Source organism: Callorhinchus milii, unplaced genomic scaffold (assembly GCF_018977255.1).
Source record: "Callorhinchus milii isolate IMCB2004 unplaced genomic scaffold, IMCB_Cmil_1.0 Scaffold18, whole genome shotgun sequence".
Lineage (NCBI taxonomy): Eukaryota > Metazoa > Chordata > Chondrichthyes > Chimaeriformes > Callorhinchidae > Callorhinchus > Callorhinchus milii.
In genome coordinates, this window is record NW_024704759.1 from 13,383,595 (window position 1) to 13,398,753 (window position 15,159).

At 40.0% G+C, this 15,159-nt stretch overlaps 1 protein-coding gene across 1 annotated transcript in view; it reads right to left on the bottom strand.

Moving 5' to 3' along the window:
* The window catches only part of LOC103186296 (myelin transcription factor 1), a 38,958-nt gene that overhangs the window by 12,745 nt on the left and 11,054 nt on the right, over positions 1-15,159 (bottom strand). The window contains exons 5-16 of the mRNA XM_042341962.1: positions 14,681-14,743; positions 14,021-14,262; positions 12,522-13,415; positions 10,706-10,840; positions 9,221-9,311; positions 8,074-8,181; positions 7,088-7,299; positions 6,444-6,646; positions 4,426-4,686; positions 3,929-4,083; positions 3,212-3,274; positions 2,824-2,892 (exon numbers count right to left, since the gene is read on the bottom strand). Coding sequence (XP_042197896.1) covers positions 2,824-2,892; positions 3,212-3,274; positions 3,929-4,083; positions 4,426-4,686; positions 6,444-6,646; positions 7,088-7,299; positions 8,074-8,181; positions 9,221-9,311; positions 10,706-10,840; positions 12,522-13,415; positions 14,021-14,262; positions 14,681-14,743 — 2,496 coding nt within the window. The remainder of the gene's footprint in view (positions 1-2,823; positions 2,893-3,211; positions 3,275-3,928; positions 4,084-4,425; positions 4,687-6,443; positions 6,647-7,087; positions 7,300-8,073; positions 8,182-9,220; positions 9,312-10,705; positions 10,841-12,521; positions 13,416-14,020; positions 14,263-14,680; positions 14,744-15,159) is intronic.

Here is a 15,159-nt window from a genome sequence, read left to right on the forward strand (position 1 = left end):
CTAGCTCTTTTTGGTAATAAAAAGGAAACAGTACACATCCCTTCTAGTGCTAAATTGGTTCCATTAAATTTACCTATAATGGACCAGACTTAAAAACAGAGTATTTGCTAGTGTATGTAGTGTAAGTAGCGAATGCTCTGAGATGTTTAAGCCTGGCATGGAGTTGATCAGACACATTACAAGCAAACTGCAGGCAACTGCTTATATACGTATCCCTATAACTTTCAAACCTGTACCACTCCCCCATGGTGTTGAAACCCACCTTAAAATCTACCAAAATAAGCAATAACGTCTTCTGTAAATATAATCGAGTTGCACTTGTGGTCTACGTTCAAAAGGCTAAAGCAAAGATGCGAGTTTCTGGCAACTAACAGTCACCATCCATCAGGACACAATTGGTTTCACCCACAAAAACATACAGTCAATCCACTTTACAGTATATTCTGTGAAGCGCTTTGCGACGTCGCAAATACGTGATAAGGCGCTGTATCAAATGCAAGAATTATTAGGATTATTATTAACAAACAAACCCTCAACCTTGGCTTGGGAAGAGAAAAGTCATCAAGTTGTATCTGAGGTTTACTAGACAATCTCTTTAGCTAAATAAGTTAAGAGTTTTTACCCCCCTACCTATAAAAAAAACACAAAGCACTGTGATACAAAGCCAACAGTCTTTTGGTATGATATGGTCATGAGAGATGGTCGAACCTCAGGTGTACACACTTGAAAAGGTATAGATCTATCCACAAAAGATTCATGTATAGCTTTACAGTCTGCAAGCCTGAGTTTACAATACAAAGCTATGGGGTACTGAGCTCAGCTAAGATTGAAGTGATCTGTTAATGGTTTGAGACAATAGTTTGGAGTCTACCTTGAACATTATCAATGAACATTTCCTGGACATTCAATATTATATGTACCTTGGCCATTCCTAGCAAAAATGATCATTTTTTAAAAAAAAACAAAGGTTGTGGCACCGGTATTATCTACAGAACATTAAATTACCGTGATTCGGTGATCTACAATTAAAACAGGTGCGATTCATTAAAAAAAAACATTCTCAAACTATCTACAGGGTCTGTAGGCAGTTTGAAGTTTAGCAGTTCTCTTTTGGTGGGAGAAAGTTATGAGACGTAACTGAATTAGCTTCTGCGGCTGAACAGCAGAGCTAACGATACCATCAGAACTTACTTCATGAGCTCAGGGTCCTCTTTATCATCCTTGGTGGGTGTTAATTTCAGTCCACTTTTCTTTGCACGTGGGCAACCTGACAAGCTGCAAAAACAACCATAATGGGACTGACTCATAATGGAGAAGCACTACTGCCTTTGATACTAGCTCATCTTACACAAAAAAACTACTTGTAGCTGCTTTGTGCGAGTTGAGAAGATCTGGGTACAGCACAAGGCCTTGGATTTTGTTGGCGTTAAGTCTTTGCTTCCTAAACTATGCAGAAGAGATGTTTCCTCGCAAACTATTAAAACTTTTTTTTTAAAATTCTTGCTCCCAGTTTAACAAATAATATTTTTTTAAAAAATAAAATAAAAGGCAGAATTAATGACCTACGAATAAAATAAAACTCTCCTGTGATCGAACAGATTAACATTTATTTAAAACAAAGAAAAACTGATCTTAAATTTCATAAGGAAAATCATCAACCAGAAAACCTTATTAACTCTAGTGATTGGAACAATTTTTAAATTTCTTTTTCCTTGTATTTATTTTGTGCAATTTGAGTTCAGGACAGTTTAGATTATGTAATGCAACACACTAACTAAATACTACATTAACATCTCTGGCCAGGAATATAATCCATCTGATATTAAAGCACTTTAACTTGGGCTCACCTTCTGTGAGAAGAATAATTTCCTGTCACATGACCAGACCCATCACAACCTGGAGTTGGGCACCTTAAAATGAAAGGAAACTTACTTAAGCAATATGTAGTGGAATCCTTGTTTTACTCATTCAGTCACTCAGGACTGAAAAAAGAGTTGCTTTATATAACCAGACTTGCACATGACAAGAATGCCTATTCCTGGATTGACTAATAATAATCCTTGCAGTTGATATAGCGCCTCATCACGTCTTCGAGACGTCTCAAAGCGCTTCACAGAATATACTGTAAAGTGACTGTATATTTTGTGGGCGAAACGCGGCAGCCGATTGCGCACAGCAGCGTCCCCACAAACAGCCGTGGATTAAGTGACCACATTTTTTTTTAAGTGATTATTACCACCGGAAATGCGATCCGCCAATCGACGAACAACCGGATTCCTTCTCACTACTAGGTAAACAGAGGCGTGTGGAGGAAGGAAACTTGCCCAAAGTTTCGCCCTGCCTGGGAATCCAACCCGGGTCCTCTCGCTTGCAAGGCGGGTACTCTAACCACTAAGCTACAGGACTCAGTCAATGAGACTAAGGTTTCATTGATTGAGATTTGCTGATAAAACACAGTTTCCTGCGATATTCCTGCAAACATTTTGCTGAAAATGCCATTGATGAGGGGGGAGAAAAAACCTGTAGAGACATGCAGTTTTATAAGTCAGCAAAGCCTTAGTCAATAGAAGACAAAGTCTGAGACAAATTAGGACTTGGTATTAATTACTTATATCAGCTCTGCAGTTAGGCAGGTGGTTTGGAATGCACATCATGTACAAATAAACACAGCGGCAATGCCAGTTTGCTGCAAAACGATTCTACTTAAAAAAAATTCTATTGCAAAATGGAAAACCATCGAAATATCAAACCACTGGAAAAACCCAAATGAAAAGGAGTGATGTGATGTGGATGAAAATGCAGACCGTAAAAAAGGAAACGTACTTGAGTTCCGAGGAGTGGGCAGCCATGAGGTTTCTTAAACTCTTGTCTGCCAGAGGACAACCAGAAAGGCTGAAATAAAGAACCGGGAGAATTGGATCAATTGCATTTTTTGCAATGGGAGAAAGTACGTCAAATTACCAAATTCTCATTGCGCTGAATAGAATAATTATAACAATCCTTGCATTTGATATAGCGCCTTAACGTGCCATTCAAACGTCTCAAAGCACTTCACAGAATATACTGCAAAGTGAATTGACTGTATATTTTGTGGGTGAAACGTGGTAACCATTTGCGCAAAGCAGCGTCCCACAGACAGCCATGGATTGAGTGACCAAATCATTATTAGAACAAAGGGATGACTGCACATGAAGATATCATTAAAGAATACCTGCGATGGGACGCATAATTTCCGGTTATATGACCACTGCCATCACACCCAGGTGTTGGACAGCTGAAAAGAAAGTTGAATAAAGAAGCAAAGTTTCAAAAAAGACATCAAACAGGACCTTTACCTACTTTATCTTTCACAAATCCTGTGTTGTAAAATATATTATTTTAATACTATCATTAAAAAATGATTCTGCACTGCTGGGCTCACACATATAGTCTTTAGGAAAGGGCAGGGAAGGGAGAAAATTAGCAAAGAACCCCAGTCCCCCACTACCCCCTCCTAAAACTACTTTCCCTCAGAGTGCCATGAGGTCGCAGTTTAAATATCAAACAATTGCCTTTTCCTAAAAGTTGTACAGTATATATATTCAGCAAACTACCTAACTAAGTTACTTCTCTTCCTCCCTCCCACCGCTCCGCCACAATTAAACACATAGCCTTAGTGGGTCCTCATCACTGAACCAAATAAGAAATTATGCGATTAAAAAAGAAGCTTGAGAGATGGTCAGACCAAGGCTCTAAACTGTGAATCTACAATGAATAGTCTGCTTACGAGACCAGCACTCTACCAGCCATGCTACTGAAAGAGCTTCCTGACTACTCCAATTCAATTAGTTTCCTTCTTTCTCTGACAAGTGCTGCACATCATGTATTACTGCTGGTGTCTGTCTGTTATCTCCAGGTAACAAAGGTAACAAGGAGTGGAGTCATTTACGTTATTAGCTCCTTCTTGGCATCTTTGCAGGAGAATTTCAGTTTGAGACTGGAGCTCGTCACCTCCCCGGGGTATTTCTTATCTTCCAGGCTTTCATCCATCACCTCCAGGTCTCCTGCTTCAGATGAGGGGAATGAAGAGGTTGCTGGTTCCATCTGGTAAAGTAAACAAAAAGAAAGGTATTTTTTCCAAAACTAATCAGTGTGCCTCTTCCCACTGCAGTCTTTGCAGTTTAACCACCGACCTGCTCACTCCCCAACCCACCCACACCTGCTGCCTCCGCTTGACTGGCTCCGGCTCCTGCATGTCCCTCAATCCCTCCACCTTGCCCCTTCCTTCCCCATCTTCAGGTTGCGCCTGAAGACCTTCCTATTCAACCAGTGCCTACGGTCACCTCCCCCCTGCCGTTTGGTGTCGCGCTCCACCACCATCAAGCGCTCTGGGATGCTACCCTGCGCGAGGGGGTGCCATGTCAATACAAGTTGCTGTTGTTTTACCTCTTCGGGCTCTTCTTCCCTTTGTCTGCTTGGTTTAGTGTAGTCGATGGGTCCATCGTATTCATCTTGTTTGGAGGTTTGACTGGATTGGGGAGATCCCATGACACTGCTACAGGTGCTGCTGCTGCCGTGAAGGAAGGGGGAGGACAAGTCGCTTGACCTGACATTGCCGCTTAAACTGGAATATACATTTTCTCGTTTGCGGTTTTTATTCATGCTGAGGTCAAGGGTTCCATTCTCATCCACTTCAATATCCATGTTCTGCCAAAAATAATCCAACATCATCACACACACAACCCACGGCCTATTTAATGGTCACAGTACAGTACGAGATGCCGAATGCAACCAATTTATTTTAAAAAAGTTTTGTTACGAAAAAAAATGCACTTCATATGATACGTTATGCACATTTGAAGAAAATAAATGCCATTAATTTCTGGTTAGTCCCTCCATGGATTATTCATGCTGTTAAATTTCTATTTAATCGACTCTCAACATTGAACTTATTAACCTGCAGATTTGTATTTTTACATTTTTCCACCATTTTCACACAATGTTATCCATAATCGAACCCCCACCCAACTTGGTTGAACTCTTCTCTACTGATCTTCTTTGTTGCCCTTTCAGTCTGCCACAATTATTAAATTATCTTATGATCATATCTTATGATTCTATCATATGCTAACCATTAATCTGAGCATTGTTACAGATCTTTTCATCGTTATCAACTGGTGCGTGACCATTATGGGCATCAAACATAAATTGGAATATAAAACATGTCATTGATAAATAATATTTTGATCAGTTTCCCCCGCCCTTCCCATCACTCAGAGAAACATATTCTCTTCCTAAAGAATATAAAAGGGAAAGAGCAGGGAATTGGGATTTGAGTCATGAGCTGCAGTGGATCTGATCATGTAATATTCTTACTCATTTATTCAACCTCCACATGCAAATCCGGTAAGCAGTCTGAAAATTGATGGTGATTATGACGTGCTACACCTTCAGACCAGAATGAGCCAATGCCAATGAGCTGCTCACTGTGAGTAATGCCAATGAGTAATACTTTATTGGCAGGACTTGGAAAAGGCAAACTGATCACTGGGGGCTGGGATTCTTCACTCAACTCCTGTTAACCCAAGCCAAAGCCCTAACAGCTAGGGTGGTCCGAGCTAGACAAGCAGCGGGAAGCTTGGCTGGCAGTGTGTCACAACACATGGTTTTATAAGGGTTAAAATTCAGTATTGCTCCAATGTCCACTTTAAAGTCCTCAAGCCCGGCCCCTGCCAACCTGAGCCAAACAGTTTCTGGAATGAAGTAAGCCGGGTGCACCCTCTGGGTAGAGAGCGCATTCCATTCTGGACAAAAGGAAAATTTTAAGCATAGATGACATGCATACGTGAAACTCTTAATCTGGCTTGGAAACTCTCAAGCATAATGATGAGTTTCCACTTAAATCAGACTTCTGGCTGACCAAAGGAAATAGAAGCTGTCTGTAGAAAGCTGACTATGCTTAGAAAAGCAATGACAACAATTAGGGAAATTGCCTAAACTTCCAGTCATCAATCTGAATGCTCGGGCTACTTGATTAGAGTTGACATTGGTCCATGTTGGACAACTGATATGATTTTTGGTCAATGCAAAATTTGTTAAGTGTTTTTCACCTGTGTTTTTATATGGAGGTTCAATGAATGGGTCGAAATATATTATATAATTCCAAGGCATCAGTATATCAAATGTTTTAAAACATGAATCATCACTTTGCTCCTCTTTTTGTGCCAGAACAATCTGGGATGTGGTAACGACCTCTGATTTATGCTCGTATTATTGTTCAGTATTTCCTAAGCATTGCAGTCTGCTGCCCACTAAGACAGGTGGAATCAAAATACACACCCACAAAATATACAGTCAATTCACTTTACGGTATATCCTGTGAAGCGCTCTGAGACATCTCGAAGACGTGATAAGACGCTTTATCAAATGCCAGGGTAATTATTATTTACAATCAACTCACTCACCTTGGAGGGGAGATCCTGGTGCTTAGTGCTTAGATTCTCTGGCATTTCCCAACAACGTGTGGATAGATTGAGGATCGCCGTGGCAGCCATATGTGCAGCCTCTGCATCATGAGCATAATCATACCCGCCAGATGAAGATGAGCTTTTAACATAGTTACTAGACAGACTATGGCTTGGTGAGGTGGCCTTTGGGAATGGTTTTGCTGTTTGGGAAAAAATTAAACAAGTCAGCAATATTCCAGTTCAAATCATTTCAGTATTACTCCCATAGTTCCTGAATGATATGGATCATATCAAGGATACAGCTGATTTCAGCAAACTCTTTTGCTACGAACAATTCTAACCTTCTCAGGTGTAACATAAGGTATATATGTATTGACTTTGATGCAACCGGCAATAATAATAATGAATACAAAAATTGCAGATGTTATTTATGTTACTCTCTAAGAATTAGTTTTGTCATTTTAGTCATGCAGAATTTCCATTGCAAAATTGCTAATAATACAATCAGTTCAGTGGAACTTAATCTGGAGCGTGAAATAAATTACTTTTTGTCATTCCTAATGTCAACTGACACAGGCTGCAGTTTCGGGCTTCGCTTAATTTCAACGTTTGATTATCTCCTGCTTAAAACACAAACTTACATTTAAAGGCTTTTGGTGAGGTTTCAGATGCCTGAAGTTTCGGAGCAATCACACGTTTCCCAAAAACCTGTGCGTCAAAACTGGCATAATCAAAGGTAACTTTGGAATACTTCTCTAGCTCTTTAGCTAAATTAGCTCTGGGGGTGACAGGCAGCATGTTGGGTCTGTAGCTGTAGTGTGGAATCTCCAACTGTTTCACAAAGCACATCGGCCTGAAGGTAACAAAGGAGTTAAAAGTGAGTGGCGAAGGCTTCTTTGCAAGCATTTCTCTCTGATTCCATTACCGGCAGATGTTGCCAAGTGATCTGAATGATCATTTTGCGTTTAATTGCCTTTCGTGCACACGCAAAATTAATTTGTGCAACAACAAAAAAAAGCTATTTGAAAAGCAAAGGGAAGTTAAAAAGTTATCACAATTAAAATAGTGTCCCAAGTTTTAATTTCTTGAAGGATATTCTTTCTGCTCACCTCTAGACATCAGCTGATTACTCACAATTCCACAGGACTACAATGCAATCCATTATCCAAGGATCATGCAATCAAGGAAGGGCTAAATTGTAAATGACTTAAATACCACACGTAAAGTTAAGGCCTCTTAGTTACAATTCTGCTCAAGTAAGCACCCTTCCCATTCATCAGACTTCTTGCTTAACGAGCCTTTACTGTGAAGCAACCCATATCTCACTCAGCCTACGGATCAGTTCTGAATGCAAAATGTAAATAATAGCCACGCATGTTAATATTGCATTTAACAAAAAAAATTCAGATGACACTGTAAGGATCTGTGTCCTTAAATGAAGAAGCCTGAACTTGATTCTTTTCCCTTCTTCACGGAAGGTGTTTCGCTGACAAAATATTACACTTTACAGCATATTCTCGAAGACGTGATAAGGCGTATTATCAAATGCAGGGATTATGATTATTATTACTTATAGTGGGGTGCACTTTTGCCGCTTACATTACATCCTTTGGTGCAACACACTTACCTCAGCACTCTGTCAGAACTTTGGCTGCTCTTGGGAGATTCACCACTATGCTGTTTCTCGTGAGATTTCGCCAGCTTCTCTGCAGCTGCGATTGGACATCCAGATAGGCTGCAGCAGAGAAACAACAATTGATGTTGACTGCTAACCCACGCGTTCATAGCCACCGTCAAATGTCAATCCCAGAGTCAAAAATGGCACCAACTTTTTTTTAATATAATCGGAAGCACTTATTATCTGTAGCACTTACGTGTGCTGACTGCACCATCCGATTCCCTCTTATTCACAGGGGTAAATATCCAGTAATGTTGCCAAGCCCAACACTCCCCCCACCCCAACAAATTTCCCTCCAAATATTTCCCCGCAATTTTTTTTTGGCAAATATTTCCGCACTTTTCTATCGGCCCAGGTCATTAACAATTGACAGAACCCAAGCAGGAGGCCTAAGCTAGCAGTACTGGAGTTCCCACATGGCATGTTGAGTGTCAGGCTGATTCACTTCCCTCCACGGATGGAGAACTATATGAGCTTTGCAAATCATGCCTGCGGTCTTAGAAACCTGTCAGAGCAGCTCATGTTCAGGAGGGCACCTGCAATGATTAATTGTTGAAACCATTTTATTTTTGGACAATTGTAACATCTGTTTTCCTTCACATCCCCCCCCCCCACCCCATAACCCCCGCAGTAGGTGACCTGGTATAAGTTAACTGCCTTCAGCTCGCTGTAGAAGGTGCGTAAGACCAGCGCGGAGTTATCTGCATCTGCTTAGTTCAGTGCCTCCTGTTCATCATGGCCATGGTTAGAAACCCGACATGTGGGTAATTGCAGGCATGAGATCACATTGCGCACTTCCTCCTGCATTGGTTTGAGAGACTTAAATAGGGTAGAGACTAATGGGAGGGGGGAAGGGGTGGAGGGGGAAATATACCTACAAAAACTATTTTTTTTTGCCACTTGCTGCATTATTTGGGAAAAACAAGGCTTTCGAGAAATCACACAGCACTCAAAGATCATCAACAAATTTAATTAGTCTTGGCAAGCTGTAACATCCATTGAAATCATGATACTTATTCTGCAGCAGCTATAACCTGTAAATGCTTTTGAAAACAGGATAATTAACAAACCGGTTATACGGAGTAAAGCTTCCTACCTCCTGTGTGTATTGCGATTGCTGTTAACGTGCCCCTGTCCTGTGCAGCCTAGAGTGGGGCACTTCAGAACGTTTTCATGCATGGCCAGGACTGAGTAAGCAAATGAGACACAGAACAAACATGATTGCTGCTGCTGTTTTTTTTGGGGGGATACTTATATCATTTGTACTGGCCATATTGTGTCATGTTCTATGCAGGGCTTCAGATAAAGCTGCAAATGAGATGTCGCTGTGTTCTATCAGGTGGCTGAAAATAGTGATTTTTTGTCATGTCTTTAAAATGGGAATTCCCATTGTAAAGATGCATTAAAACAATCACGTTTCGCCCACAAACTATACAGTCAATTCACTTTGCAGTATATTCTGTGAATCGCTTTGAGATGTCACAAAGATGTGATAAGGCTCTGTATTAAAAACCAGGATTTATATCAAGCGAGGATTATTTTCAGCGATTAGTATGATAGATCCCACAGCGCAGATCCACAGCAATGATATGAATCAACTCATTTAAATATAAGAAAACAATGGAGTGCTGAACAGTTTATCCTTAAATTTGAGAGCAGTTTGTAGAGAGACTGCCATTATCTGAAACTCTGCACAAGTAAATACAAGACAATATCACAATTCTTTATCAACCCGCTACTAAGGATTAATTGTCTTTAACTGACTGAGACGTTGCAGATCAGAAAGACACTTTAAGAAAGATGTTTCAACCGCTGGAACCAATGTTTAACATCTACGTAAACTCTTAAGCATTGATTTAACCTCCATGAACAAAACATTTCAGTTTATATGGAAACCATGTTCTATCGGTATGGCCATCAGGCTTATAATAATATAATAATCCTTGCAATTTCAATTGAACGTACACTTCGAAAAGTGAAGGGAGTTTCTCCCACTGTTTTCCTGCCAACAATTAAAACTGACCATTCACTTCATGGCTGTTTTGTGGCACATTGCGGTTTGCAAATTGGCTACCGTGGTTGCCTACAATACACAGTCATATTGCTTTACAGTGAATTCTGTGAGCACTTTGGGACGACTCAAATGACGTGATAAAGCATTACATCAAATGCGAGGATCATTATCTTTATTATCGTTACATTTTTATAATGAAAGGCTGGAATACCATTCCTTTTTGATATTATGCTTTTAGATCTTCATGTGTGAATTTTCTTCACAAATCGAAACACATTTCATTATCAACATTTAAGCCGATATCTATCTTTACACTTGTTTGCCATGAAGTTACTTTGCTGCACAGTAACTTATCAGTGATGCTCCAAACCTGTGAACAAAACCTTTACCGTCAATAGTCTACTAAAGACTATTAACTACCAGGATGGTGGAAGGTGAACTAGATGGACCTTGCTCTTCTTTCACCTAGAAAATTCTTATATTCTTAAAAGACACGCAGTGCGAATCAGTAGAGCTACACAGTTGAATCAGACAGGAACCCAAATCAGCCAATGATGATTTACTCACTCTCTGGAGGTATTTTGTCCTTGTGTGGGCATCCAGAAAGACTCCGGTGGTGTGGATACAGCCCCGTCACATGCCCAGTACCGTCACAGCCTGGAGTTGGGCATTTGATCTCCCTCTTCTCCGGTCTAGAGGGATCTATACAACATCATGTGTGCATAAAACACCAACACTAAGATTTTCTTTGCGAGCTCATTGTAGTCATCTTAACCCTGTAAGGTCACAGGAAGCTCGTGCCTGTACACGAGTCAGCTACAGAAAGCTGTAACGAGAGCTTGAGCACGTGTCCCTATCACATACACTGCCGGCTCTGGTGATAGTTTAGTAAATGACTGAGATCTATCAGATTGACCAGTAACCCAAGCATGTGGAGACCAATTATGCAGCACCATACTACTGTCCCACTTCAGATCAGTCAACTCAACGCAGACTATCATTCAAACCTGTTGCCTTGTGGTCTGTATTGCCATGTGCTCCACCCGTGCAGTTTCTTTAATCACAAGGTTATCAGAGGAGCTGTTCTAACACACTGATTTATTTAGAGAAACGCAGGTGAAAGCACAAGTCTTAATCATGGATAAAGTTTGTGTCAATAGTTTTTGGAAGTTTTATCTGCAAATTCGCAGAGCTAACACTATAAGTACATTATAAATATTGGAAGGTAGATTTTGAATAATTATCTGCTCATACAATCTTCACTCGACAGAACGTAATTCAATTAAATATAGAAAATTACATGGGTAGCAGTTGATTATAGTTGATAATGAATGTAAAAGACCATTATTCCAAGGGCAGAAATTATAATTCCACTGTTCAGTGATGTGATGATTCACAGGAGTGAAATTAAAAATAGTTCACTCCAACAAATTATTACTCGATATTTATTGCAGGCCGGGTTTAAATCTCAGAGATGAATCACGCGTGGAATAAATAGACTACTGCATTATTGATGGTACATTATTGCTGTTCTTTCAACTTGTATCAATCACCCACGAAACAGAACAGAATGCTCAAAAACATCTCTTTACCCCCTTTTCTCTTTGCTGAAGGCAACAACAGTTGCGAGGGTATAGTTTTGTAGGTAACAGTGACCCTGTGCCCCCTCTTCCAAAAGGCTATTCTTTATATGTGTGGGTATGTGTGTGCGTGTGTATGTGTACACGTGTGTGTGTATACACATGTGTGTGAGTGTGTGTGCTTGTACAGCAGAGGGTAAGTACCACAGAGTTATTAACCCATCATGAAAAGAGTCTAATCCTTTCCTCACCCAGCAAACAAGAGTCACTAGGAAGCGACCAGGAAGCCTGCCGATCTATCCCCTCCCCATCCTGGGCAATTCCCAAGACAAAAGCACTTCTTCCCTCACCACCAACCCCCACCCCACCTTATCCGAGATCAACCATTATTATTATAACCAGCAACTGCCCTCCAGTTGCCTGTCGCTCAGTACCACACCAGACTCTGCATTTCCCCATCAGCCCTCAGAAAAATCATCTTAGATCGAAACAAAAGTAGGGCTTTGATCTTCAACAAAAAGAATTATAATCAACTGCTACTTGTGAGATACACCTCATTGTGACATTTTCGATCAGGGTTGAATAATTGGGAGAATATTCTCTCAGTGTGCGCACAACAGCTACGGGTGTTAGTGTTAGTGCAGCTGCAGATTACATCTGATTTTCTCAGTCTGTGACCAGTTATTTTACGTGTATGCCATAACAATTTATGCTCAGTGTAGTGGAATAACAATACAGACCACACTGAAAATTAAAAATTAAGCACATTGAATAATCCAGCAATTGCAGGATGTGCCATTTACCTTTACTGTAAAGGTTCTTCCTGATGGAATCCAAAGATTTGTTTGGCCTTTCTTCCATATGGATGTGTCGCAGTTGTTCCCCTGATATCTTACCAGGATCTCTGTTTGAATCCTCCCTCTTCATTTTTACCTGCTCAGCTTTAAGGGCAATGGCCTGCTCAAGGAGTCCAAGATTTCCCTTCGTCATCATGTCATAAATTTCCGACTCCTCGGTGATTGCAGACTTGGGAACTAAACTTTCGCTCTGATCAGTGCAATCTTCCAGATTATCCCCCTCATTTGCGGAGGTCCCTGACTTTGGTTGTCCTTCACAATTAATTTCCTCTTCAGTCTCTTGTGATATCTGCACTATAACTTCAGCATTGTCTTTGTATTGCACGTCAGTGGACTCATTCTCCTCTACATACGGTTTATCAGCCTCATCATATTCTTGTTGGAGGACAACAATCTGATTGCTACAAGTGGAGGAATCGGTATTATCCTTGGATTCTTTATCCCGCTCCTCACTGCTTTCGACAACAGACGGAAGTGCAATTTCTTCTGTGTTTTCTTCAGCTGAGTGACGATCCAGGTCAACTTCTTTTTCAGATTCAGAATCTTTAGTCGCAGACTCGCTCTCGACGACTTCTTGGCCACAATTATCGTCCTCGTCCGTCACCTCCTGATGTGCGTTGTCTTTTGTATAAAGACAAGTCTCAGTGGGCTGCGACTCGCTGTTAGTTGGCTTTCGACCCGACAAAGAAGGAATCGCTGTATCGTCTACTATTTTGCCAAGGTTTAAAAGTGATTTGGCAACTAATTCCTGATAGCTAACAAAATCGTCCTTTCGAATTGTGACATTCTTTGCTGTGTCGTCCCAACAGTGCTTATCGTCTGGACCCTTGTGTCGGCCTTCTGCAAATAAAAGAAAATAACATGAACTCATTTTCCTAACGTAATTGTGTCAGTTAAGAATGCGCAGTTCCCACGAACATACAGGGGGGAATACGTAGCAAGTTATCATTATTATCATGGATATTAGTACATGCCCTATTTACCCCCAATAAGTGTATGTTTTCTTCACAATCGTTTATATGAAGTGGTAAACAATGTAATTTTCAGACCACAGAATATTGGCCAGTACATTCATGCCATCAATATAATGAATTGGATGCAGAAGATGACTATTTATCCTTTCAGGATGTACCATAGTATATTTTGAACCATTTAGAAAAAGCGCCTAAAAGTTTCAGATTTGGAAACGATTGAAGGAGCAAAATTTAAATATTTTCTTTTTATAATTCGATGCTGCGATGTTCACAAGGCTCACCAGGTTAATGCTTTATCAAAGTATAACAGACTATTTATGTATGCAATCCTTCTGCATAAAGGAAATCCTGTGTAAACTTAATTTTGTTCAAAATTAACACTGTTTATTATATCTCTGCACACTGCTTAATATGCTACAATACTCATCTTAATTCATGTATTTATGTGAGCTGTGCTCAATTATACTGCACCTGGTACTGATTCAGTGCTTTCCACCTCGTCCAACTTTTTCTCCTCTTCCTCTTCAAGTGCTTCTTCTGATTCATCCACAACTGACTCCTCTTTTATCTCCAATTCGTCTACTCCATCACTGTCCCCATTGTAACCTTCGTCCAAAGCCAGCTTCAAAGGGTGAGATTTCCTTTTGGTTGTAGGTTGATCTGAATCAGTCTCCTGTATTTTTCTCTTCTTGGCCAGTGGGCAACCTTGCGAACTTTCCATTGAAAAAAATTGTATATCATAATTTAGCATTTGCATGAAAGGCAACATTTTAAGTCACGTCTTTTTTAAATACACTGGAATCGCAATTCAAATATATTTGCCTATTACCTATGAAACGACATTCCCTTTCGGTTCTAACCGATTATATATTTCAAAGTACTTTGCGGTATTCATTTTTACAAAAAAGTTATAAAAGTGCAAGTTGTATGTCAAATCCTTGCCTTAAATTTCACCCACAAAATATAAAGTCAATTTGCTTTTACGGATCTATGAAGCGCTTTGAGACGCCTGGAAGACGTAATGAGGTGCTATATCAAATGCAAGATTATTATTATTAAATAGAATATTCAATTTCTAAAATTACTGACATAGCTCTGAAGATGGTAAATGATATAAAAGCAGCAGTTTACCTTCTGTGCCGGGCATATTTTCCGCTTACGTGACCTGAGCCATTGCATCCTGGGGTTGGACAGCTGTACAATAAAAAGTTTATCAAATGCACGGATCATTTAATATTGTTATTATTATTAGTTATGAAACATTAACATGTTAATAGTTTTACTCAATACAACAACTTGTATTTATATAGCGCCCTTCACTTGGGATAGTGCCCTGGAGAGCTTGACAGTGGTGGAGTCTAACAGAGAGAGAGGACTTAATTTGTTTGACAAGTGCTGTCTCTGTGCAGTTGAAGATAGGCGATACCTCTGGTAACCTGATCATTTTTTCCCCCAACCATCTTGTTGCAAGGAAAGATCAGAATTAAGAGATGTTACTTACAACAAACGTAAATGTCAGTGAATTACCAAAGATTATAATTATTGCTATTATTAATAAAAAATAATAGCAGCCTCTCACATGGTGTCTCAAAGCATTTAATTGGATTCAC